Source organism: Dicentrarchus labrax, unplaced genomic scaffold (assembly GCF_905237075.1).
Source record: "Dicentrarchus labrax unplaced genomic scaffold, dlabrax2021, whole genome shotgun sequence".
Classification (NCBI taxonomy): domain Eukaryota; kingdom Metazoa; phylum Chordata; class Actinopteri; family Moronidae; genus Dicentrarchus; species Dicentrarchus labrax.
This window is the reverse complement of record NW_026136719.1, coordinates 33,864,417-33,890,921: the sequence shown is the minus strand read 5'-3', so window position 1 is coordinate 33,890,921 and position 26,505 is coordinate 33,864,417. Positions and strand designations below refer to the sequence as shown.

Here is a 26,505-nt window from a genome sequence, read left to right as displayed (position 1 = left end):
TGCCGTCTCTCCTAATCAGACCAGGTTTTCCCCAAAAAGGCTTCCAGTTATCAATGAAGCCCACATCGTTTTCTGGACACCACCTCGACAGCCAGCGGTGGAATGACGACATGCGGCTATACATGTCATCACTGGTCACATTGGGCAGGGGTCCAGAGAAAACTACGGAGTCCGACATAGTTTTAGCATAATTACACACCGGACTCCACATACAATTATGTATCCTGTAGTCCTTTTTGACAGCCGAAATTTTGAGTTGTTACAGTAGTAAAAGCATGTGTAGCTGGTACCATTAACAATGACTGTGATCTATTAAAATGTCCCAATAGGCCATGACAGCATGACAGTGAGCCAGCATGAACAATACCAGGACCCTGAAACTGAAGCAGCTAAATGGGATTCAGCAATCATTAATGTTATTATTTACACCTATGCTTTTGCTGCTTTAATAAAGGCTTATTGCAGGAAATCTTTCAAATGGGTTTTTGAGATATGCATGACTCCTGCACTAGCTCTCCCCAGGGTATTCGTACTTTAAATTCCTGATTCAACAAGGATGTTCTTACTGACACCACTAGATGGCAGCAGTGTGTTTCATTAAATAAAAACATTGCTTTTTCTGTCAATTTCACTTCACTGAGGAAATTCCTTTTGCCCAGAGAAACCCATGCACATGAAGAATAGTTAAAGTTAAATTATTAGCAGTTACTCTGAAATGAGACCACATTCCACATTTCACACACACACACACACACACACACACACACACACACACACACACACACACACTTTCAGTTTAAAATGTAGTGGTAATTACAGTTATTTTAGAGTGTGTAAAAAAATGTACAAATGTGGTGTAAATACACAGACGTTTGGTGGTGGTTGAGTCTGAGTGAGAAAACAGTTAATGAAATTTGAAAAGTTTAGTTGTTGAATTTTGTGTCAAAGCAAAGAAAAGTGATCCTCAGTTTAGTCCACACTGACTGCTGCTGACTGTGTGAACAGTTTTAAAAAAGTGAACTCTAATGTGTAAAAACCTGTAATAACTGATGTTACATTTAAAGATAACAGTGGTGAGGAGAATGATAAGTATTATGATGATCAAAGCTCCCATAGCTATAGCCTGCATTTCAATTTTCTACATTTGTGGTTCCTATAGTCTCTAAAAGTAGAACAGGAGCCAGAGCCTTCAGTTACCAAGCTCCTCTCCTGTGGAACCAGCTTCCAGTTGTGGTTCGGGAGGCAGACACCCTCTCCACATTCAAGAGTAGGCTTAAGACAGTCCTCTTTGATAAAGCTTATAGTTAGGGCTGGATCAGGTGAGTCCTGAACCATCCCTTAGTTATGCTGCTATAGGCCTAGACTATCGGGGGATTTCCCATGGTGCACTGAGCTCCTCCCTTCCTCTCTCTCTCTTTCTGCACTCATTCATGTTCCATTAATGCATGTTACTAACTTCACTTCTTCCCCGGAGTTCTTGTGCTTTCTCGTCTCACAGGTTCTCATGGATCCTGGTGGAGCCTCCTGCCATGGTCCTGCTTGACTGCCATTGACTCCCATTGCTAATATCATTGATATTATTGTTATTATTATTATTAATATTATTATTATTATTACTACAGTTACTATTGTCGCTGCTTGTTGTCCCCCATTGTTGCTGTTGTCGTCGTCATCATCTACTATTAGTGTAGTTGTTGCTACTGTTGTTGTTGTGCAACTGTCTATCTCTCTCTCTCTCTCTCTCTCTCTCTCTCTCTCTCTCTCTCTCTCACCCCAACTGGTGGAGACAGACGACCACCCACCTAGAGCCGAAGGATCTGTCCTAGGTTTCTGCCTTTTAACAGGCAGTTTTTCCTTGCCCTTGTCTCCAAGGTCTTGCTCATGGTGGTACTGTTGGGTCTCTGTAAATAATGTTATAAGGAGTTCGGTCTAGACCTGCTCTATTTGAAAAGTGTCCTGAGATAACTTCTGTTATGAATTGGCGCTATACAAATAAAATTGAATTGAATTGAAAATTGAACATATTGTTGATTAACTCAACTAATTTGAAAACATAGAAATTACAATTGAAATTAAAACAAATACATATCAAAATACACAGTATGTAACACCTGAATACCTGAATAATGTTACAATTGAGAGTGCATGAAAACTTGGAGAGAAGTCTAAATAGTTAGCTAAAAGTGTGTCACAAGTTGTACAAAAGTTACACAAACCACAACTCTGACTGTATGAAAAAGAAATTATAATAATAACCACTTTTATATTGTCAATAGTGTTAAATAACAGCCACCTTTAAAAGTTTGGTACTTTACTGAACAGTAGACTGCAGTTATTTTTGTTCAGATTTTGTTAGATAGCCTACAAAGGGTGGTTAATTATGGAAGCCCATTTCCACCAAAGTAACGGAGGTAAGTAAAGTAAGTTATTATAATGAGAAACCTTCTTTCAAAATGGAGTTAGCATCTCAAAATAATGACTGTGATACTAAGTCCTTATTTTAGTGAGAATATTGAGATACTAACTCAATGTTTGTCATTAGAAAGACTTAAATAATCTTTTATCTGTAACATTGGCGGAAATGGGCTTCCATCTTACTGTCAGTGACTTCCATAGACCTACTTAATGCTATATTCGGCCATTAGTCGTCAATATATTTGGCGCCTTTGAAGTCTCCGTTTCTCTACGGCGCTGTTTCCTCCGCACGCGCAGCTGTCAGCCAATGGGGTTTGAGAAGTGGCGACATCTCTCCGATTCAGGAAACCCTCTCCTCCTCCGCATACTCAATAAATTAGACAAGACCACGCAACTCCGGCTTCCGGCTTGTACTTTCAAAATAAAACCACGACTGTCCAATGTCTCACAACCTTTAATATAAAATGACTCTGTAAACTCTTCTGCAGCGAAATAAAGAACACATTGTATACAGATCCTAAATTAGTTTAATAATAAGCTCAGTTAAGCTAACAAATTAACAAATTAATAAATTAACTAATTTAACAAAGTTAACGTGGATTTATGCAAATGCCATCAGGAGCACTAGGAGGAACCAGAGGAACCTGATTGTTTCACACATTATCAGGATATAGTGAAAGTTTCAGCAAATATGACAACAAGTTCTTGTTCCTCTTTGAGCTATATCTATGCATGAAATGCCAAGAAATCACCGTCTATTTTGATGTTTCTATATAGAGTTTTACATAAATCCCACAAATTTCTTTTTTTTCCTCATGTATTTTGATAACACATTGTATCATATTACGTGTATATATTCTCCACAAGTGCATTAATAGTCTTTGTAAAAATAAAAAAAACTTTATTTTTTTGGCCAATAAAACAATTTCCGCTTTCGTCAGCCGTTGCTGCTGTGAGCTTGACTCACGCAAACAGGTCCTACTGCGATCTGGAGCGGTAGTGACTGATGAGCGCGGTGCTGTGGGGTCGCCTGGCTCTTTCTTTAACGTACGTTTGCCCACTTTTATCCACTGCTTTACGGAACATTTCCTCCAGAGGTGAAGCGTTACACGGCTGTCGAAGATGTCTGTGGCCGGGCTGAAGAAACAGTTCCACAAAGCCAGTCAGGTATGGAGTCGCTCGTTCATAACAATTGTTTGGCTGTGGACAGTGATTGAAGCTAACGGTACACGGAATCAGCCTTCAGCTCGTTAGAGAGCTTGAAAAGTAGCCAACTTTAATTTCTTCCATTAACCAGTGGTGGACTGTGGCGCCAATTCTGACGCTGTTTCTGAGCATTTTCCGCTATTTGTGTAGCGTTACTTTCTCATCCAGATAAGTTCGTTAACGTCACACCAAACTCCGTTGAAGAATCCGAAAATTAAATGTATTCTGGCATAATGGCAAACACACACTCGTCGTTTCACTTGATTTTAGAGCGTTTACGAAACACTGGAATCCAGTGTCTATTTCGGCATTGGTATTAATGTATAAGTTATTATCTTAGGAGTACACCGCTTTAATAACATTTCACATGTTGACGTTAGACCTTGTTCCCAAACCAAATACCAGGGAGAAACTGGTAATATCATGTCAGTAAAAGCTGTAAGAAAAGTAAAAATACTAATAAAAATCTTTGTTTATTGAATATATAAAATATCCTAATATTTTTACCTAGCTACATTGTGTAACTTATTGTCTGTCGTTTTGTGGTAAGCTTAGTTTTCCTATAAAACGGTGGTACTACAGTAGCTATGTATTTAACTGGTGAGCATGGCTGATTGTGTTCTGTGCAGATGTCACAGCATATGTCTCAAAAGTAGCTGTCTACTGCAGACTGACATTGTGTTTTCAATTCAGTTCAATTCAGTTTTATTTGTATAGCGCCAATTCATAACAGAAGTTATCTCAGGACACTTTTCAAATAGAGCAGGTCTAGACCGAACTCTTTATAACATTATTTACAGAGACCCAACAGTACCACCATGAGCAAGCACAGCGGCAAGGAAAAACTTCCTTTAAAGAGGCAGAAACCTCGGACAGACCCTGGCTCTAGGTGAGTGGTCTTCTGTCTCGATCAGTTGGGGCGAGAGAGAGAGAGAGACAGACAGACAGACAGAGGTGCACAGCAACAACAGTAGCAACAACTACACTAATAGTATTGACTGATGATGATGATGATGAACATGAAGATGATGGTGATGACGACGACGACAACAACAACAACAATGGGGGACAATGAGCAGTGACAATAGTAATAATAGTAACTGTAGTTATAATAATAATAATAATAATAATAATAATAATAATAACAATAATAACAATAATATCAGTGATATTAGCAATGACAGTCAAGCAGGACCATGGCAGGAGGCTCCACCAGGATCCATGAGAACCTGCGTGACGAGAAAGCACAAGAACTCCGGGGAAGAAGTGACGTTAGTAACATGCATTAATGGGACATGAATGAGTGCAGAAAGAGAGAGAGAGGAAGTGAAGAGCTGAGTTTTAAACTTGCCTGCAACAAACATTTAAAGACAGGCAGAATGACATGGAGACATCAGATACATTGACCCAACTGGCCTTTTTACAACACACAGAAGTTGTACAATCTGGGCATGCACCCACTGCTCTTTACTCATCAAATTCCATTTAGAATTGGCCTGTTAGTCCCACAGCCTCCTGCTACCATACTACACCATGGTGGGTGGCTGTGAGTAACTGTGAACCAGTTCTGACATTTCGATAACGTGTCTTTGGAGGCGAATGCTGCCTGGTGGATCATCTGTTTGTTGCAATGAGCAGTGGTAAATTGACTTTTGTGGTCTACCAACCACTCAAAGTGCTTTACAACACTTTTATCACATTCATACACTGATGGCAGAGGCTGCCATGCAATGTGCCAACCTGCTCATCAAGAGGGATAATGGATGTATAAAGAGAAGTGGATACAGTGTTGGAGATGGCGCCCCGTTAATTCCTATAAATACTGCTAAGTGGCGCATCAAGCCAAAAAAGCCACTTCCTGCTGCAATGAAATTACCCGGATGAATTCATACTGCACTAGACACCTCTGGTTTAGCCCTCCGTTAACTTCAATGAGAATAAATAATTTAATCTTGTGAATCTTCTAGACTTTAAAAATGTTATTGGACTGAATGGATAAACTTCTGAATCATTTCATGGGAGTCGTGATGCTCAAAAAAAAATTTCCGCCGACTTACAGCGGATTCTTTCACAATGTAATCTTATGGAGGAAAGTCTTTTTGGGCAAGTGTGCATCATGTGACAGACACCATTGCTGTAATTACACGGTCTGACCCTGATCCGTTAATTGTTGTGTCTTTTTTTTCTGGAGCCGCGAGCAGAATTCTCTCCAAAGCCCACTGGAAAAATGTCTTGTTGTAGTTAAAAGTTACACGCACAGCAATGTCAACTGTACGTGAAACACATTTTCTACTTCTTCTTTTATATTCTTCTTAATTTGAAGTGTTACTTACGGCCTGTGGCCAAAGTCATGTTATTGAAAACTGGAAAAAAAACCTGGAAAAATCAGCAAATTAAGTGAATTAAGAGTGTCTCATGAATGCTGACCTGTAATGAACCTGGAACACTTCATCATTAACCCCGCAGTATTAAGAGCTGTCAATACGGCCTAGCGATAAATGATATGACAGTTTGTGAGCAAGTGCTGTCCTTTCTTGTCAAGAGAACTCCTGGATAGTGATTTCTTAAAAAGAGTGGGAACCCTGTTGGAGCTATTTGGGTTCAGTGTCTTGCGCAGGGACAGTGGGACTGGACAGAGGGAGCCAGGTTGGCTCTTAATGATTCAGAAACGTCTTAATCTTTCTCTGAACCTTTTAAGAACCTTAACCGGATACCTCAGTAAGGCAACACCATTTGGTTAGAACGGAGTTTGGCATGAGGTTTTCCTCACAGGATTGTTGTCCATCTGTTAGGTGTTCCTTTACCATACACACAGCCTGCTGATGTAGTTAGACATAGAGGGGCTCTGCTACTTGATAGAGGGTGTTGGGTTTCAGGTTAGGATGGGGATGTTTTTGTTGTATAGAGCTTCAAGCTTGGGCTGAGTTTTCGTCATTGACTGTGCCAATAAGATATTCGTATGTCCCAAGTAGACAAAGTGCTCAGTGGGAATAGAGAAAGACAGAGTGTAATCAATGGGTTGCAGTTAGCTGGTGAATTTGGCGTTTTGTCTGGAAACCAAAACGGAGCTAAAAGAAGAGTGAATATTGGACTTCCAGTCGTTGCTAATGTTGCTCTGTGTCTCCAGGATGTGTGAATAGGCAAGTGTTGGTCCCATATTACTTGACATAAAAAAATACTCTAGTGTTATGATTTTAGCTTGTTTCTGCTGCCCGCAAATAAACAAAAAGGATTATTTCTGGTTTAAAGATGTATGGTCCAGATTTGGGTCCCACCATTTATGTACATGTATGCACAACTCTAGGACATGGCCCAGTTAATCTAAATGACCTCGTCCACTTGTGCAACAAATACAAAAATTTATATTACATCAATAGGTGCATAAATGCCAGATTACAGCAGCTGCAGGGCAGCGTAGTGGACAAGGACATGGGTTTCACTGTTAGCAGGCACAGGCCCGACTGAAGTGTTTCAGAGACGTACTCAGAATCCTGACCCATGACTCCGTGTGGGGGCAGGGAGGGAGTATTTTATTCCTATTCAAGTTACAGTGCTGAGTGTTACTGCAGGTTGAATGAACAGCATTATTTTCCTCAGAGCTGGTTGGAGTCTGGGCTGCGCAGTTAGTCGAAATATTATTGAAATTACAACGTGGCCAAGTGCAATATGCAAATCCTAGAAGCTGCAGTTGTTTAATAAAGGTAAAATGTTTGACAAACAGTGTTGTAATGGCGAAGTGTAATACTGCAGAGATGCCCTGGTCTACACATCTTGTTTGTTTGGTACAGATTCTTACAAATGTCACATGAACAGAATTTTTATTGTTTTTTTTTTCAGTTAAAAAAATTGTAATGCAAAAATGATCATTCCCACTAGTTGTGAATCCTATCGTAATCACAGTATCTGTCAATATAATTGCAATATAATTTTTTGTACCATATCGTGCAGGCCTAGTTTCACTTAAATATTTACATATGCACTTTCACTTTCTTTTCATGCCTTGTAGTTGAACAACTGGCTCAGTCACTTGGAGCAGTGTACAGGCCTGGGCCTGTCCTATTGGCTCCATAACATCATAGTTAGTCACCTAAAGATTTCAGTCCCTGTATGTGGCTGCACTGTAGACATCAAGACCGGTCATGTACAATTTCAATATACCATAAAGTATGTCGGGCATAGTTACACAGTTGTTTGTTTTAAGAATCATTTAAATAGCCCTGTCAAGCCTTAGCTTTAATTTATTTGAGGGTGACCTCTTTAGGATAATATTATAGTTATGTATTGTCACTTGCTGAATGTGACTCAACAGCAGTTTTTACCATAACTGTCTAACTAGTTGTTATCAATAACCACATTAATAACTATAAAGCCACTTTTTTTAGGGATGCACAATGAGGATTTTTTCTTATAGCCAATAAAACAACAGATGATTTCACATTTGAATTACATAATTAACAAGTGGATTACCTGTAGTTGCAGTATACACACCTGACGGTAAGAAAGGCTGAGATGTAGGGAGCAACGATGGAATGATGTACTTCCGTGGATATTCCTGTATGTCTTGCCAGACAGCAGCAGGGTGATCAGGCAGGCACTTGCTTTGTATTTCCACACAAAGTGCCAATATATACATTACATTGATATATCGGATTGTTCAACATTAATCTCAATATATCCAGATCAATGTGTCGTTACTTTGTGTATTGCGTAATTGTTTCTACTTCAGTTTTTTGTGGTCGCTGTAAAGCCACCGTCAGTGAAAGACAAAACTTCCTGCAGATACTTAAATGCAAGTGTTTGATGTTTTTTTTAATTTTTATTGTAAAAACATCTGTGCAGGAAGTGTTGAGCGTTATAGACGGAAGCTGAACAGTGATCGACTGGAAACGATTTGCAAATGAATTATTTTAGAGAAGGGAGACAGGAAGACCAATAAACAAGACAACAAGAGTGACATGACTGTTGAGATGTGGAAACAGGCAGGCTTCTTACGAAAATATGACAAAATATACTAAAACTGGAAAAAGGCCTATCTTAAAGCTGCAGTAGGTAACTTTAATAAAGATAACGTTTTGCTTAAACTTTTACTATATCCTGACAATAGTACATGAGACAGGTACTCTGTGGTGGGAACTGTTGGGTCTCTGTAAATAATGTTTTAAAGAGTTCGGTCTAGACCTGCTCTATTTGAAAAGTGTCCTGAGATAACTTCTGTTATGAATTGGTGCTATACAAATACAATTGAATTGAATTGGCTCCTAGTGCTCCTAATGGCATTTGCAAGAATCCACCTGAGCGAAAACAAGCCCAGTCTCATTCAGGATACAGTGAAAAGTTTCAGCAAACATATATAATATATTTTCATTAAAGTTACCTACTGCAGCTTTAAATGCAGGTCTGGTGGTAAATAAAGAATCTAATAAATAATTTAGAGAATTTAAGAATTGTAATTTAATTTCAATCTCAATATTGGTTAAATGTTTTCCTAAAATTCCTCCAACCCCTACGTCATCCCTAGTGTAAATTCCTTCCTTCCACATCAGGTTGTAACTCATAATGTTGCATGTGTCACTGAAATTCCCACCGAAAATAGTTATCAAATTAGATAGAGTGCTGACGTTGGTGATGACCTTAGACCAGCTTCTGGGTGAATCATCGATCAGGTCACACATTAGAGATTTACTGTCTCGTCCCCTCGCAGCAGAGAGGAAATCTCATGTCGGGCATGGGCTCATGTAGGCGAATATGTATGTCACTATTTATCTCATTACTTGTGCGGTTATTCCTGTGTGCAAGCTAAATGTCAACCTGCTGCTTCCTGTTCATGTGTATGTGTGCTCCTCATTGTGTTGTGTGTGTGATCCCCTCCACACTTTGATCAGTGTGACTGTATGTTAAAGTACACACTCAGTTTCTCTTTCACAGCCTGTTTTATGAGGTAACATGGAGGTCAGGTCTCTGACATAGGGATGTTATCCGCTCTCACTTCTTTTTATCTATGTACTTAAAAAATATAAATCCCAGGTTGTTTGCATGTCTTGAAAAGTCAAAAATCCGATAATTTAAAAGCTGTCTTGCTATCTTAAAATAGTCCCCATGAAGTCAAATTGAAACGTGTTTTTATCATGTATGTCTAGTGCTATACGTCACCTATTCTCCAGCATCTGGCCCAACAATGACAAAAAAGTATTTCAGAGTTTGTCTTTTCCTAAAAAACAATAAAAAGTTGTTGATGACTCTGCACCAGGGCTGTCTACTAATTTTACAGCTAATTAAACGATTTCCCATGCCATCCCCGGAGTGTTTATCTGGCCGGGCCTCACTGATTACTGTAAAGCACAGACGGATAGCTACCTGCTAATTAACTGCTGCTAACTGTATCTGCTGTTCGTTGGCAATTGAAACCAAACAGGGATCGAACTCAGTCTGCGGTCATTTACAGAGGAAAGATTGATAAGAAACGAACCACTAACTGCTGTTACCTTGGTCATTAACTCAGGGGTCAGCAACCTTACTATTAAAAGAGCCCCTTTTGCCCAAAACATTTATAAAAACAGAGCTACAAACTCTAATATTTGGGCTTATAATTCTAATTTCTCGTCACAGATGAAGCATACTGGTTAGCACGCAGTGTTGGTGATGAAGCAAACAAATCTGTACACATATTATTTCATTCTCTATTTTCCTCCAAGACTATGTATTTTTTATTTATTTATTTTGATCTATTTTTGGTTTTCGAGTCCATAGGTAGTTACGGAGACGCAAACCACCACTATTGAGGTTCAGGACGCACATTTTAGTTGACAACAATGTTAAAACCTTTATTGTTTATTTCGGTGTGTAATGGCTGCTTTAGGCCTAAAACAATGATAAATGAAAATGTTAAACAAAAAGAACTCAAAGCCACAGGGAGCCACAGGGAGCCACTGGACAGGGGCCAAAGAGCCTCTAGCCTGCCCCTGCACTAACTGCGTAGCAGTGGGGGCATAATGCACACTCAGTGACATTGGCAACTGTAAACCTCAATCAATATCCACGACAAATCCCTACCTAGCTGCCTGTCTTTATAGGAAATGTGTAAATATGAGGAAGCAACAGCTCTCTTCTTTCTGTTTCAAGGGGACTTTAAATATGATCTTGACAGGTCTTAAAAATGTATTGGATTTACAGTGTGAAGTTAACCTCCCATCATATCACATTATACAGTTTTTAATTTAATGTGTTGTGGGGAATAAAATGTATTGATTCATACTGTAACAACTACAAAATGAAACCGATATGGAACCAGTTTTCCTTCATACCCTTCGCACCTTTCTTTGCCAGTGGGGACTTAAAATAAGTCGTCAGTTGCATTCATAATGGTCTTTAGATTTAACCAGCTGAAACCTGCAGAAACCCTGAAAATGCAGGCTTTCCTTTTTGTTGGCAGTTATTTCACATGTAAACAACTCTGTACAGTATATTCTATCAGTTTTTCCTCTTACCTGTTGGATCTGGCTGTTGTTGTTCACTGAGTCATACAGTGATGAGCAGTCAAAGCCGAGGCTGTAAAACCATTCAGAGCTTATCGACATGTGTGTCACCCATGGCGGTTTCCTGCTACTGGAAACACTGTGAGAAAATATCAGCCGCACTGTATCAATCAGACTAGATGTTTATGTCGTTTATGTCAAAAATATTGTTTGGTATTTCACCTGTTTCCTGAAGTGGAAATAGGACAGTGACTGGGGCTGAGACCAGATGTATAAATCTCTGTCAACCAGCAGGAGATAACTGGGAAGGGAAACACTGTGACTTCCTGTTTATTTTATATCTGAATGGTTTTCCGCTATTATTGCAAAAGTAGTGGAATATTATCTTTTAGATAAACCATGTGGGTGTGCGCATGTGCACAGTGCCAATAATTAATATACTAATGACAATGGTTCTGTGTAACAAACCTGGCGCAGTCAAAACCAAAATATCTGGATTTTGATAAAAAAGTTGAAGGTACAAGCCTATATACATAAAAACTTCACGAAAATAGACAACTACAACTCCCATGGAGCATTTTGCTAAACATGATGTTGTGTCTGCAGTAAGCTAAGCTAAAGGTTACACCTTAGATGGATGACATGACAGCTCTCCAAAGTGAAACATCTCAATCTCCCCCTGGTGGCTGACTGCAGTATAGCTCATAAAGCCTGCTGCCTCCATGTTAGCAGATGGAACATAGGCCAAACTGAAAAATCAAAGTACGTATCAAATACATTTTTCCCAAAGATTGTTTCATTTTAGGTATTTCTGATCACACTGATGTATGCTCAGTAAGTGTTCATCTTACTGATACGTCTGGTTTTATTTGAAGCTCTAAAAAGGGGGTTTCATGTCATGATTGACAGCTGTGCTCTGCTCGCAATTGAGCCCACCTGGTAATACCGCGGCACCAACATTTCTGGATCCACACCAAAAACGAGCAAATTTCTACTCACTAATTAACAAACAGTACAACAAACAAATAGGACTGAAAGTCCTGCTGCAGCTGGAAGCATCCCAGTTTACATCTCATCATCTCATCTCATCTTCATCCGCTTATCCAGGATCGGGTCGCGGGGGTAGCAAGTCCAGCAGAGGACCCCAAACTTTCCTTTCCCTGGCCACATTGGCCAACTCTGACTGGGGGATCCCGAGGTGTTCACAGGCCAGTGTTGAGATATAATCTCTCCAACTGGTCCTCGGTCTGCCCCGTCCGCTTCTTTCGACGCAATGGAGAAGCAGCTCTACACATTTCAGCCGCTTGTACCCGCGATCTCGTTCTTTCGGTCATGACCCATCTCTCATGACCAAAGGTGAGGGTAGGAACAAAGATCGACCGGTAGATTGAGAGCTTCGTCTTTCGGCTCAACTCTCTTTTTGTGACAACTGTTCGATAAAGGGACTGTAATACTGCCCCTTCTCCATTCTACCATCACTCGTGAACAAAACCCCAAGGTACTTGAACTCCTTCACTTTGGGTAAAGCCTCACTCCCTACCCGGAGTAGACAAGTCCCAGTTTACATTTTTTCCTTAATGTGAAACAAAGACCAGGTGGTTTTAACCAGTGTGAAAAAGCTGCATGCAGTCTCATTTTTCCAATTCCCATCTGGACCATAAGGATGATGGCACACAACTTGATATTCAGACTCAGCTGGCATTTTGGTTACACTTTATTTATCTGATGAGGTGCCTTATTTTGCCCTAACTGATCAGTAGTGAGTTATTATAGTTTTGTATTTCTGTTTTTAATTTTTGTTTTCAACTCAGTTTAGTTTCAGTTAGTTTCCAGAGTGGATTTGCTCATTTTTATTGTTTAAAAATGTTTAGTTTTAGTTTATTTTTTATGGGTTCCAGTGTTAGTTTGAGTTTCTTTTATTATAATATGGGGGTTATTTGTCAGAATAGTTATCAGTTTTTCAGGTTTTTTGAGCATATACGACAATAGGCTACAACAAGAGAATGGAATTAAAATGGCCCTACTAAAAGCAGATGTGGCACCTTGTGTTTGCAAAATATCTTGTATTTATACTGTAAATAATGTTACATTAACAATATGAACATTTGTGGTAAATAAATGAATCAATAAATGAAAGAACAGTATAATGCATTGAGTGTGAGCGTGAGGAGGTGTGAGGTCATTGTTGCCACTGTGGTGACACATGCAGAAGACCTAGATATGAGCTGAGGGCCCAGTCTGTCCTACTCCTGACTCTATCTATGACTTGATAAGGGCACTGTTGTTGTTTCTGATCTGCTGCTCAATTTACTGTGCAAAGTCCACAGAACAGCCACTGTCAGTGGAGTTTTATGACTAATACTCCTGACGTCTCATTTACACAAATGTGAGTCACTGTCATAAAAACCTGCAGTTAGCAAATTTCTCTGTCCTCCACTGTGATGTCTGCTTCATCTGAGTGGGATACACTTTAAATATAAAATATAAACTTTAAAGAAATATATCCACTTGATTCCCAGCAGTGACAGTTTCACCTCTTCCGTGTGTCTACAGCTTCTGATAAGTCATACCCCTCACTGCTATCCAGTGGTTAAGATAAGATATACCTTTATTAATCCCCCGTAGGAGGAATTCAAGTTACACACAGCAGCATTGGGGAATATAGTGCAATAAAAAGAGTACAGTGTATATACAATCTTATCACAATAAGAATATTACAAAATATAATAGAAAATATAAAACTATAAAGGAAAAATATATACACTATATGCAATGTGCAAATACAATGGTGTGCAAAATATTTTAAGCAGCTTGACTAAAAAACTTAACTGTACATGTGCAATTTAAGATAAATAATATACATTTGGTTGAATTAAAAACAGTCTTAGTCAGTGGGGGTGGGAGGGGTTTGAGGTTTAAGCATAAAATAATATTTTTGAGAATTGATACAAAATCACAAAACAAAATATTGCGATATTCAGGTTTATCACACCCCTAATGATTAGATTCTCCACAAAGGCATTAATGGGTTTGCACTTGCTTGTATATGAGGCTGGGTGATTGGATACATATATCAGTTACCAGTTGTGTTTTTAGAGTGATTTTTGTCTTTTTTTTTGTTTGGTGAGTTTTATTTTGTTTCTGTCGAGTTTGAATGAAGCATGTTTTAAGATTGTTTAACAAGGTCTTAGTTCGGTAAAAGAGAGAAACTTGAATTCAGAAGGTGTACGATTTTTACTTTTCTGTTTAATGAGGAAAATTGTTGTTTTTCTCTTCCTTTGTTGACATTTGCATTTATTTTCTTTATTGAAGATATGAGAGCTTGTTGCACTAGCAAACTCACTGCTCATCTCCCAGCTGCAACTACTGGGGCGCATGGGTGCAACTACTGGGGCGCATGGGTAAAATATATATCAGCAATCGGCGATTGTTGGACTGACGGTGACCGGTTGGAGCATTTTAACATATCGCCCAACCCTACTTGTATGCATGAAATGGGTCAGAGGTAGTTGTGAAAAGAATGAAAACAGAGCGCTTAAGTAAGACGGCTGAACCTTCTCACCTCACCTGGCCAATTGCTGTGTAAAGTGAGTGGGATTTTTGGATTGTCTGTTTTAGAAAGTTTCAAAAATTGTCAGACGCAGCCACCCTGATTGTGGCGTTGTGAAGGAGCAGCATAAAAACCAAACTCTGTATAATCTGTGCTAGGGTTGATTATCTTAAATTCCCAGATATTCTGCCTGATAAATCGGCCAACCAATGAATCTGTCTATCTAAAAAAACAACCGGCAATGGACTGTCAGTCGCCAATAGCTATGGCTGATATATTAGTCCAATCTACCAGCGCTACTATCAGTGCAACAGTCTGGGTTTAAGTGTCTCAGGGTCTCATGTCTTCACCACAGGTCAAGGTACAGCACTGTCAAGTGCATGCGCGCCAGCAACACCAATTATCTTTTCTCGTCAGCAGTAACATGTTATCACAATAACCTATGTACACCCACAGCCTGCAACACAAACAAAATGCCAGCACATAGAGATCCAGCTGACACCTCGGTGAAAAAGAATCCATCCATCTTTAATGACGGAGCGATGCAGGGACTGAGCCGCAGCCGCCTGGTGGTCTGGCAGACAGCCTTGCAGCTCATTAACATTTCAGCAGCTCATCATCGTTATGTGACGTGGATCAGCCAATTTATGTTGGTTGTACAGAATAAGAGGCTTCCAGCTGAGCAGCAGCTGATACATGAGACACAGATGCGGGGAGTCCCATGGGGTGAAATATGATATCAGTTCTCTCTCTCTTTTCCACTGAGGAAAGACTTGTTTCTATGGAGGGGTCTAGAAATTTACTGCTGGTTTCATGTTTCAGTGTTTTAAGGAAGAAAAGGATACCATTTATGCACCATAGCGTACTCCACATGCACCAAACTGTATGTTTGTGCTGTATGTGAATGGTAGCTGATGTCTCCGTCACACTGAAAAAGTCACTCTATATTGGTGAGAAACTTTTAATGAAATAATCAGGTAGGACCAGGTTGGGACTCAAAAAACTTGTGGAAATGACATTACAGCCGGTATAAAATACAGATTGCAGCGGAACTGGAACAATAGAGCTCAGAACCAGGGGATAATGGCATTAAAAGCAGTGGGAGAGGGTGGGTGCAATCTTCCAAAAACAGACACAGACCTTATTTGTTTCTTGTTCAGGGTTCCAGCTGTTAATGTTAGGAAATAAAATACAGGGGAAATTAGGATTATGGATATGGTATTATACCTGAATCTGTTCAGCTCTAACTAATCTCTTTGGAGCAGATTATTTGAGTTTGAGAGATGAGTTTTCCTGATAGTTTTAGGAACTTTTTTATAAAATTCTGTGCCTGTATCATGTGTTCTTTTTAATTTATTTAAAAATAACTCCTAATAGGCTTGTTGTTTTTGCAAATTACATTTTCTTATTTTAACTCTATTATTTTCTAATACAGGATGTTTATCAGAGAGTTAAGGCTCTGTGGAAATAGCTTGTGTTCAGGTCTTCAAAGTTTAGATCTTAAATAATAATCTAAACTTTATCACAGTGGCAGCTTGGTCAGTGGCCCTCCGCTTCAAAATATCACAACTTCCAGTCAAGTTAGCAATAATAAATATGCAATGCCCAGTACACTTTCAAAATTAAGCCTGGTGGTAACGTTAAACGTGGTAAACGTTGCTAAGCGAGAGCCACAAAAACTACTTGGTTAGGATTAGGAAAAGGTGGTTAGTTATGTTCTGTAAATGACCTTGCAAGCGTTACTTCAGTATAATAGTTTACTTTTGGTAACAGCAGTCTCCTGGTTTAAAGTCCTGTTTGAGCCATCCATCCACCCCACCACCTCCATATGGCGAATTTCTCTCTTTATACTACATCACCTGACTTTGACGTCAGGAACGGTGCTAGAGCATGGGTCTCTCACTCACATTGTCTTGGGGCCACTGTTGGTATTATCATCCCCTCTTAAAAATATAACCAACATCATACTTGAAAAACATACAAACAGCAGTTTCATCATTTTATGTCATCTTTTTTGTTCGCTGCCAAACAACAAATGAAGGCCTGAAACCGGCTCTCTTCTTATCAACATCATTTTGAGATCCGTGGACTAAAGGATACCTCCAGTGTCATATTTATAAGGCCACTGACCAAACTGCAATATTTGACCCCTTGGGATTGAGGCCAGGTTGGACATTATATTAGTTGTGTAAAGTGTTCTTTTTTTATGGTGGCAATTTTTCCAGTGCGAATTAACAACAGAGAAAATTGGTATGGAGAAAATGAAATATGAGCGGTATGCTTGCTAGTTTACCAGCTGTCATTATGATTTCATGTTCCACTCACACCATGTGGCCTGACTGACGGAATAATAATGACATTAGCTCCGGCCAGGGCTCATCAGCTAACGACACTACTGATGGTAATAGACAAGTGTGTCCCTGCTCTGGATAGGTCTCTAATGAGGCAATTACCTGGAATGGCAGGTTTAACCGAACCGTGACGAAGGAGGAGTAATCCAGTAATGTCATGCCATCCTGTCTGATGTGTTTCTTTTTGCTTTGAGAAGTGATTAATTGATTTTATTGTAAATCTTCTGTCTCGGTAGACAACATTGTTACGTCATTTAATGTTTATTTGGAAATGGTTCTCCTGCAACAGCTAACAGTGGCTTTGATTCCCTGAAACGGAGCAGTATGATTTTGTAGGTTGGGGTTAGATTCATCTGCCCGACTGGCTTAAAGCGGAACAATACAGTGTCTGCCAGGCTGCCTGCTGCCTCTTCCTTCCTGCACACACTGAAACATCGTGTGAACATGAAGAAAAAAGTTCCACCCACAGCTCGAAAACCCTGAGCACCCCCCTCCCCTCCACACGCGCACACACACACACACACACACACACAGACTGTGAAAGCTGCGGTTGCATATAAATCCGGTGCAACACACACACACACACACACACACACACACACACACACACACACACACACACACACTGTGCTGTGCTGTTGGGTAGATAACAGTGTGTGTAGAGTAAATGATGAATGAAAGGCTCTTTTTTCAGTGTAATCTAGCCAAGGACATCTCAAGCTTTTCAACTGACAGCTGTTTTAGATAGACACACGTGAGAAAGTGCAGGTTTTTTCTATCAACATGGGAGGAAAAGGTTTTGCTCCTGCAGCATTGATCTGTAGAACTGTATACACAGATATGCTGAGATAATATTGGTTATCTTCAGTCTTCTCTAGCTGGTGTTAATAGTAACTAGCTCTTTATGCCCCTTTGATGGATCCTGAGTGCTCCCTGATCCCTACTTGGACCACACTGTACTTCATTGACCCGATCACATCAATGAAGAGCAGCTATCTACCCTCGCTCTGTGTAGTGAGGGTTTCTCTGATTAGATAGATACACAATGCAACCCTATGGAACAGAGCATTTTCTGTTTACTTAAGGGACTGGAATTTACAGCAGCTGTGCCCACCTTGTGTAATCTTAGTGTGTCCAAGGTGACGTCTGCACTACTTTAAGGAATCTTCCCTCAAATAACTGATGAAAAAACTCCACCAGTCTACAGTGCGGTATGGATGTCAACAAACCTAAATAGACTTACCATCCAACTCCCTAATGAGCTTAGCCTCATTGTTTGTCACTGGTTTTATTGTACATGAACAGCATGGGTCAGTCTCAGCACTCATCAACCCTGTTTCCTGTGCATGTATTGTGGCCATTGTTTGAACCCACAGAATTGTATTTGAAATTGTACTAGAGATCTAAGCCTACTACGAAGGTTTATATCTGACTGAATGTTGAATTGGTGAAAGACAAACAGGCTATTTACATATTTCTCTCTCTCTGTCTCTCTCTCTCTCTCTCTCTCTCTCTCTCTCTCTCTCTCTCTCTCTCTCTCGATCTATCTTTGTGTCAGTCTGTCTATAAATAGATATAGACATATATTAGTTCTGCATGATATGATAAAAAAAATCATGTTGCGATTATTTTGATAGATATTGTGATAACCCAGTTAGTGGAAATGATCACTATCTAACGTTCTTTCCCAGCTCTTAGTTGTCACTCAACCACCAGTCTTGAAGACAGCTCCTGCCCTCAGTCTGTGAGATTGTTAAATTCTTCCTCAACAATTCATCATACTAAATGAACGTATTTTTATTTGCATGACTCAATCTATTATTAATTAGTATTTTTTTGAAGGAGCATAAAGGGAACTGTATCTGAATTACATGACAAGAATCCTTGAATTCTTCTTCATCAAAAAAAATTGATCAGATTTCAGTTAAATTAACTACTATACAGGCTCACTGTAATACCCTTTCAAAATATTGTTAAACTTATTTGCTTATCTCAGCTGGAAATCACTGGGTGGCTCCAGTTTCCTACTCATCCCACCCACCACTGAACAAACAGGCTGTTTAAAAACAGCCGGAAGGTCATAGGTCAGACCAATACAAGCTACTACTAAATGTCCAACTCTCCTGCCAATTGTAAAGCAAAAAATGATTCCAAAATTCTCAAAGATGTGTACGGTTTTGATATCCACAACACAAACATTTTCTCTAGCTGCATTAGTTGCTGTCCCCTCTGCTTTGCCTCTGCGATACAGCTCCTTTGGGAGACACTGTAAAACAATATGGTTCTGCTAACACACACAAACCCACAACAACAGAATTCCTGTGTACGTGTGCGTAGGCCAGTGATTCACCTCCTCGAGTGGAGAGATTCCACATTGTTGTGAAGAGAAACGGCTGTTGTTGGTTTGGCTTCTTGTCACTTTCCCTCAGTAGCGTATCTTAACTGAGGCAAAAGTGTGATCTGCGACAGACAGACAATGAGTCACACAGTGCTGAACAGGCAGAGCATCACACTTTAGTCTTTCACTTTCTTATGACCTTCTGCATTCTTTTCCCCCCGTCCGTACCCTGCAGGCACACAGTCCAGCCAACCTGGAATGTCTCATAACTTGTCCAGACTAATTTCCCCCAGGTTCCACGACGCTGTGCGGACGAGAGAAAATACTGTGCTGAACATTATCTCTGAATAATTGAATTAACCCTTCTGTCTTTAAATCCAACCTTTCTTATTAACCTTGAAATCTAAAGGCCAATCTCTTCCTGAGGTTAAGACGATTTCACTTTTTGTCTATGTCAAATTCTTTAATGAGTTTTGCAGGAAAAACAACGTTATCTCAATATTAGATAAAAGTGTAGGACCTAATGGTAAATTAAATTTCTTGTTATAAGGATTTAATTAATACTTAAAGTCAAGGCAACTTGAAACTGATAACACAAAATGTTCCTTCTGCATTATCAACATACATTCAAGAGTCTGATCTGCTGCCTTTACTTTTACTGCAATAGTATATCTATTAAAGCCAAATTAACCATTTTATTTATTTTGTGTGTTTATAGACTTTTTTTGTGATTAAGTTTTTATTATTCAGCCTTTACATAATAGGCTAGTAAACAAAAGTCATTTGAACATAAATATACAAGTATACAAGCATTCATCAACTGTCCCTCCAGTGTTTAAGAATTCCCCCTCCCTTCCCACACCCTGAATGGCACACGGGTTGAAAAGAAAATCCCATAAGAAAAAAATGAAGAAATTATAAATACATTTAGAGAATATATATACTGCATACATGCACTTATACACGCATATATACATGCACACATATACACTAAAAGGGTAAAACAAAAATGAAACTAAAACAAATAAAAGAGACATCAGTCATAGATATTGAGGAACAAAAGAGCTGCCACAAAAGAAACAATGTAGACCATACCTTGATAATGATATGAACATGAAAATATAACTTCTCTGAGATTTGGCGATATTATTGACTGAATGAATTAGTAGGTATAATTTATGATCTGATTTGCTCCAAAAAATACCAGTAGTCAGATAAACATATGCTATATATAAACTTGCCATGCTACAATAATTGTCGCAAAAAATGTCAAAATGATCGCTATAATAACATGATGTGTCATAGATCATTGTCACGACAATGTACGTGTCTTGTAACATACTGTATAGTGATAGCATATTAAGAGTAACTTCTATCCTGGTTACTGACCTCTGAATCACTGCCCATATCCCTTCTCCAGACTGGAGAAACAACTAAGCCAATCAGAGAAATAGCAACAGACGAACTGATGACTGATGTAGATCAACTCACAGAAATGACGACTTCTGAATTTGCATATTTCAAACAAACAAAAATGAGAGCTTATAGCAAACAGTACTATAGTTTTTTCTATGTCAAATGTCAGTCAGACGGAAACATCACTCAGATCTGATTTGGGCAAAAATAACCCCTCCTTTCAGACTGAAAGGTGAAGACAAAATGGCTTTTCAGTCCGAATATTAGGCTAATTTAAGTTTCTTGGTGATTTCCAACTTTGTTCCTCATACTTCACTTCTGTTTAGGCATTTTCTCCAGCAGGGTAGATTGGTTGTTAGTGTGGGAGTCAGCACAACCATAAACAGGCAGGCCACTGGAAGAGTGATTAACCGTGGTGTGATGGTAGTTCCTGACCTCTGCAGGAGCAGCGCCTGGAGCTACACTGCACAGCATGAGCATGATTCAGTGTGGTAGTAAAATATACTAGAGTTTGACCACATACCTAAATATATACAGTGTAATGTAGAATCTAGTCACTGCAAGGCTTAGTTTTACTTAGACTTAGATGTGTTAATGTGTTTTCTCAGAATGCTAGTTTGAAGTAGGGAATCTGCTCAGTGTTCTTAGAAATCCATGGATATTTTCACTGTATCTTCAGCTATTCTCTTCAAACTGGCTTGTAAAATCTAGAAGTAATGTTCATGTCAGTTATGTTTTAAAGCACAGGGACAAGGAAGGCAAAGGATTTCAACATTTGGACCTCAGCTTACTCTGAATGGAGCTGTCACTTACAGCAGGGCTGCACAATTAATCGAAAAGAATAGAAATCCAGTATGGCCAAGCGCAATATGTAAATCACAAAAGCTGTAATGTTTGGATAAAGGTAAACTGTGTGTCAAACAGCATTATAATGAAGTACTGTAGTGGTGCAGAGATGCCCTGACCTACAAATCTTGTTCTCCAGATATAAGAAAACATGTTTGTTTGGGACTGACCCCATAAAATGTAAACATAATGATTTTTTTTTTTTTTTGTGGAAATAAAATTTGTGGTGCAAAAATGATTATTCCCACACCAACTATGAATCATATCACAATCAATACCTGTCAGAATGACGATGTTTTCATCAAATCATGCAGCCCTAACTCACAGCCATAACTTGTGCTGTAGGGCAGAGTTAGGTAACCTTAGTATTGTACAGTATTATAAGGAAAATACCCAAATACATACAACACAAAAGTTCAATTTAGGCCTATGCAGGTGTTTTTTGTGTGTGTGTGAGTGTTTCGCTTTAATGTTGCAAGAAAAGAGGATTTGAGGATGAGGACTAACTGGTGCTATCTTGGGTAATTAGTTTGGCTGCGGTTGCTGGAATCTCAACAAAGAGCTGCTAATATTAAACTCTCATATAGCATTCAGGTCAGCTTCCACACAGTGCATGTTCCAGTACTAAACAAGCATTTTCCTAATATAACCTGTAACCCCCCAAAAAATGGAATCAGGAAATGACACGATACCTTTAGCCTTGGGAGTAACACTAGGTAACTACTGTAGGTAGTACGTTTTATGCCAGGGATGCTAACATTTTCAGCTTATTTAGTTATAGAATATAAACACAGTTTAATCCAGTCTTGGTTTTGGAAGGGCAAAAAAAGACATCCTCCTTAATATTCTTTGTACACATAGAATCACTGTAACTATACAGGGCTCAACAAGGAGAAAATGCCACGTTGGGCAACTGAAAAAACGTCACTGGAGCTGCTTGCATGGCAGCTAAGAGGGTCTTTGTTTTTTGTTGAAAACTGCTAATAATTAAAACCCTTTGTAGAACCAAGTAAAAGCTGACCTTGGGCAAGTAGATGTTGGGCATAAACATACAACATGGAAGTAACAAAAACTGCAGTTCCTCTAACGGCCACTTAGGGCTGGCTCCAGAAGTGAGTCAATCTCCTTAAACATGTTTATAGCCTGGTACAGAAAAAATACTTTTGGTCTCTATAGCTAATTTCCCCGTTCATGAATTATTATTAATTCTAGAACTACATCCATTTTTATTTATACAGTCTGTGGTTGTTGTTCTGGCAGGGGTGTCCAAATGCTCAATTAACTTGAATACAATGTTATTATTACTTCTACAAATGAAAATATGACCCAAGTTGTGATAAATTCTTTAACATACCAAGCCACATTTAAGTATGGAGACTGATAGGAAAATGTTGTACTCTAATGTACTCTTGTTACAGCGTTATTGATAGGCTGCAGGGTCATCATTGAGTCTGTTTAGACTGAGCATTGTGAGCAAAAACACAAAGATATTGTGCAGCTTTGTGTGTGTTCTCGACAAAGGAAGGAACAAGCAGTTAGTGTGTGTGTCCCCTCTGCTTCCCCAGGCCTGTCCGTAAAGGCCTGTGTTCAGAGCGCAGGAAGACGGAACACACACATCTGTCAACACAGTTACACAATGAACGAAAGAAAATGAACATGCAGTGCTGGTGGCTTCTTTGATCTGTGGCTTACAAGAAAAAGCTAACATCCTGACAATGAAGATTGTAGCTCAGTGGAGAGTCCCTTCACGTCAACAGTTGTACTTTCAAATGACTGTTGAGCGTTGTACTCACTCTCTGTTCACTGCTCATGATAATTGCAGCTCTAATGTGTAGATTAGATGGCGTCAGTGTGGATTAAAAACAGGACCAGCACCAGTCATTTGCTGCCCCAGCTGGCACCTGTTGCTGCAGCTTGCACTTTCCCTGCATGTATATGACCCAAGGGCAGTGTGATGAATGGACTAAAAGAACGCACAGACTGCATCAATTTTTACTTTCTAATTTTTCTTCTTTAAAAAAAAAAAAACATTTGCCGTCTGAATAATTTGAAGGATTTGAAAGATCGTTCAGTGAATCTCTTTTACTTTTTGAAAACCTGCTTAAATTGTCAGAATGTTATAGTTCAACATTTTGCAAATATGCTTTGGAGTTCTTCCGGTACCAATACTAGTGTTGGAAATTCCTCCGCTACTGCCTAATATGCGGTATCGGCGAGTACTCGTTGCTGTGCACTGTTTCAATAGGACGTCATTTATTAGCCACAAAACGGGACCCTGATACTTCCAAGCAGCGTGCTGTTTGCCATTTCTCCCAGGATAGTGAAGACATGACCCGCCTTAGGGGCCGATCACACAGAGATGCTCCGCTACAGGCACAGCCGTTTCAAAAATGCCTTGGCAAAGAGCGTTGGGGACCAAACAGCTGGTGCGCCTGTGGAGCGAGGCACCGTGCACAACTGGCCGATCAAATATCTAGAGCTTGACGTCTGCTTCAGTAAATGTTTTCTATCAATCATGAGTAAAGTATCTTCATTTCAAAGAGGTGGATAAACAGGAAGGAAGTGGTAAAGTAGTAAAGCCTGCCTCTTGATTGATTGGATTGGCTATCTGGGTGAAGTGTGACGCTGAAAAGTTGAAAATATGTATAACTTTCATATGAGAGAGGCCAGCCAGATGCACTGTACCATAGGACAACAATGGTTTTGCAGTTATAGGCCCTACAGTGATAGGGCAACAATGATAGCTATCATACAGGCTTATTAGTAGATGCTTGTTAAAAAATAATATATATCTAGTAATTAATACACATGTATCGGATCAGTATCGGCTGATATGCAAAGTTCAGGTATCGGAACTGGTATCGGGAAGGAAAAAACACAGGACTTGCATAAACCCCCACAATTTTAAATGGCCTTAAATGGCCAAGCTAGCATAGATAATGACCTCAATAATCTTTATTCCCTCAAAAGTGGCAGCTTGCAAAACCACACCGTGGTCAAGAACACCATCTCTTTATATCCTTTGTTATAAGAATAGCAGTTCATTTTGTGTGTGGATGAGCAGCACAGAGTGGCGGTGCGAGCGGAGAGGAAATGGAGAGCAGTCCATCTGGCAGTAAACGTAAAGTGCAGGTTAGTTTGTCAGTGAATAATGGATGCAGTTTCTCAAGACCAAAGAAAAGCTCCCTGTTGTTGCCTACATTGAGGGTTACTATCCAAAGTACTATCTACAGTGGAAAACACAGTATAGGTACCAAAAGCAAGTAAAATCATACCATGTAGTGGAAATAAGGCTTTAGTGTCATGTACTTACCGTATTGACCCGAATATAAGACGACCCCTCTTTTTCAAGACCCATATTTGGAAAAATACTTTTTATTTGGACAAAATTTCATTTGCATAAAAAGAAATTCATTGTTTTCCTTGTACATTTCAACATCTTTGGTGTTTATCATGCAGGGGGAAAAAAAATAAAATCTTCTATAGCTCCGCAAATAGGCAAAGCGCAGAACTCACTTCACGGTTCTATGCCATATAACAGCGCAATTAAACGAGCATAAGCCTACTGGCTTAACTTGTGCAATAAACGGCGCACATTTTCTTGACAGTGTCAGAACAGTCTGCAAAATGTGAGAACAATAAACACCACAAACAGTTTTTTTTTTCTTTCTTTCATTAAGCTGCATCCTCCGCATCACTGGGTTCCTCCTCCTCACTCGCACTTTCGTTGTTGCTAGCTTATGCAAATGAAGGCTAACACACCCACTCCAGCTGACTTGTTTACTGTACATGCTTGTTTACAGGATCACGTTAGGGTCACACTGCACTAAACGCTACCTATTGTTTTACATGGGTTACTCCTTAGACCCCGAATATAAGACGAGGCGTCATTTTCAGGCATTTTTCAAGGGAAAAAATATCGTCTTCTATTCGGATCAATACGGTACTTAGGTTACTGTAGTACAGAGCTGCAGTCAGGATGTGTTTAGGTTAGCGTAGCATAAAGACTGGAAGCAGGTGGAAACTGGCTGGCTCTGTTCTAAATTCTAAAAAAGTCTTTTTCACACAGTGTATCTGGCTTGTTTAACCCATACAAGAACAGAAATGTTAAAATTACAATATGTGATCTTAGTGGGAGTTAGAGTCCTGACTGCTGCGCTGTACTTGGCACACAGACATGATATTGATATCTTCTCACTGAAGTATTTATCAGCTGTTCAGTAAAAAACATGATCTTCAAGGTTAAATATGTGAGATTTTAACCATTAATGTAGCGGAAAACAAACATCTACCTGTGTTGCTATCACAGCCTCTCTGTGGTTTGTTTCCATAGCCGTGTGCTCTGTATGCAGCTGAGTAGAGCCACTGAAACTGCTGTTTTATCATCTACATCAGTGAATTAAGCATTTCAACCAAACCAGAGTTGGTGATTGTTGGAACAGTGGAAAGACTAACGTAAAATGTTTTTGTTTATGGAGTCTGGTGTGTGATAGCGATACGCATTACAGCTGTTTCTGTTTGAACAAAAGGTCTATCTCTGTAGGGATCCTATCCATAATGTTGTCACACAGAATAACAATCTGAGCCTGCCAGTGGCAAAAACAACAACTTTTAGTGGACAGACTGTGACGGGCACAATTGTTCCCAAGGATTAACATTAGCTTACACTACCATTACAGCAATATTTTCGCACTCTGTGAATTAAGGGTTTATTCAGACCAAGCCAACTTTGGGGACTGACAAAGACTGTTTTGAGGAGTTTTATTTCTGATGCTGGTGCTCTAGTGCGACATCCAGTGGCAAGTGAATTTTGTATAAACTTTAAGTATGTGACAGCAAATGACTTAATGGACAGTTTTTGCAGTGAGCCTGTAAAGATGTACAATAGTACCTTCCTGTTCATTTCACTAA

At 39.4% G+C, this 26,505-nt stretch overlaps 1 protein-coding gene across 2 annotated transcripts in view; it reads left to right on the top strand.

The window, feature by feature from the left end:
• Nucleotides 1-3,377: 3,377 nt before the first annotated feature.
• sh3gl3a (SH3-domain GRB2-like 3a) overlaps nucleotides 3,378-26,505 on the top strand; it is a 50,574-nt gene continuing 27,446 nt past the window's right edge. The window contains exon 1 of one of the 2 annotated variants that reach the window (XM_051380037.1): nucleotides 3,378-3,582. In XM_051380037.1, the coding sequence (XP_051235997.1) occupies nucleotides 3,538-3,582 (45 nt within the window). In that variant the 5' untranslated portion in view covers nucleotides 3,378-3,537. The remainder of the gene's footprint in view (nucleotides 3,583-26,505) is intronic. The other variant, XM_051380036.1, reaches the window with a different exon arrangement.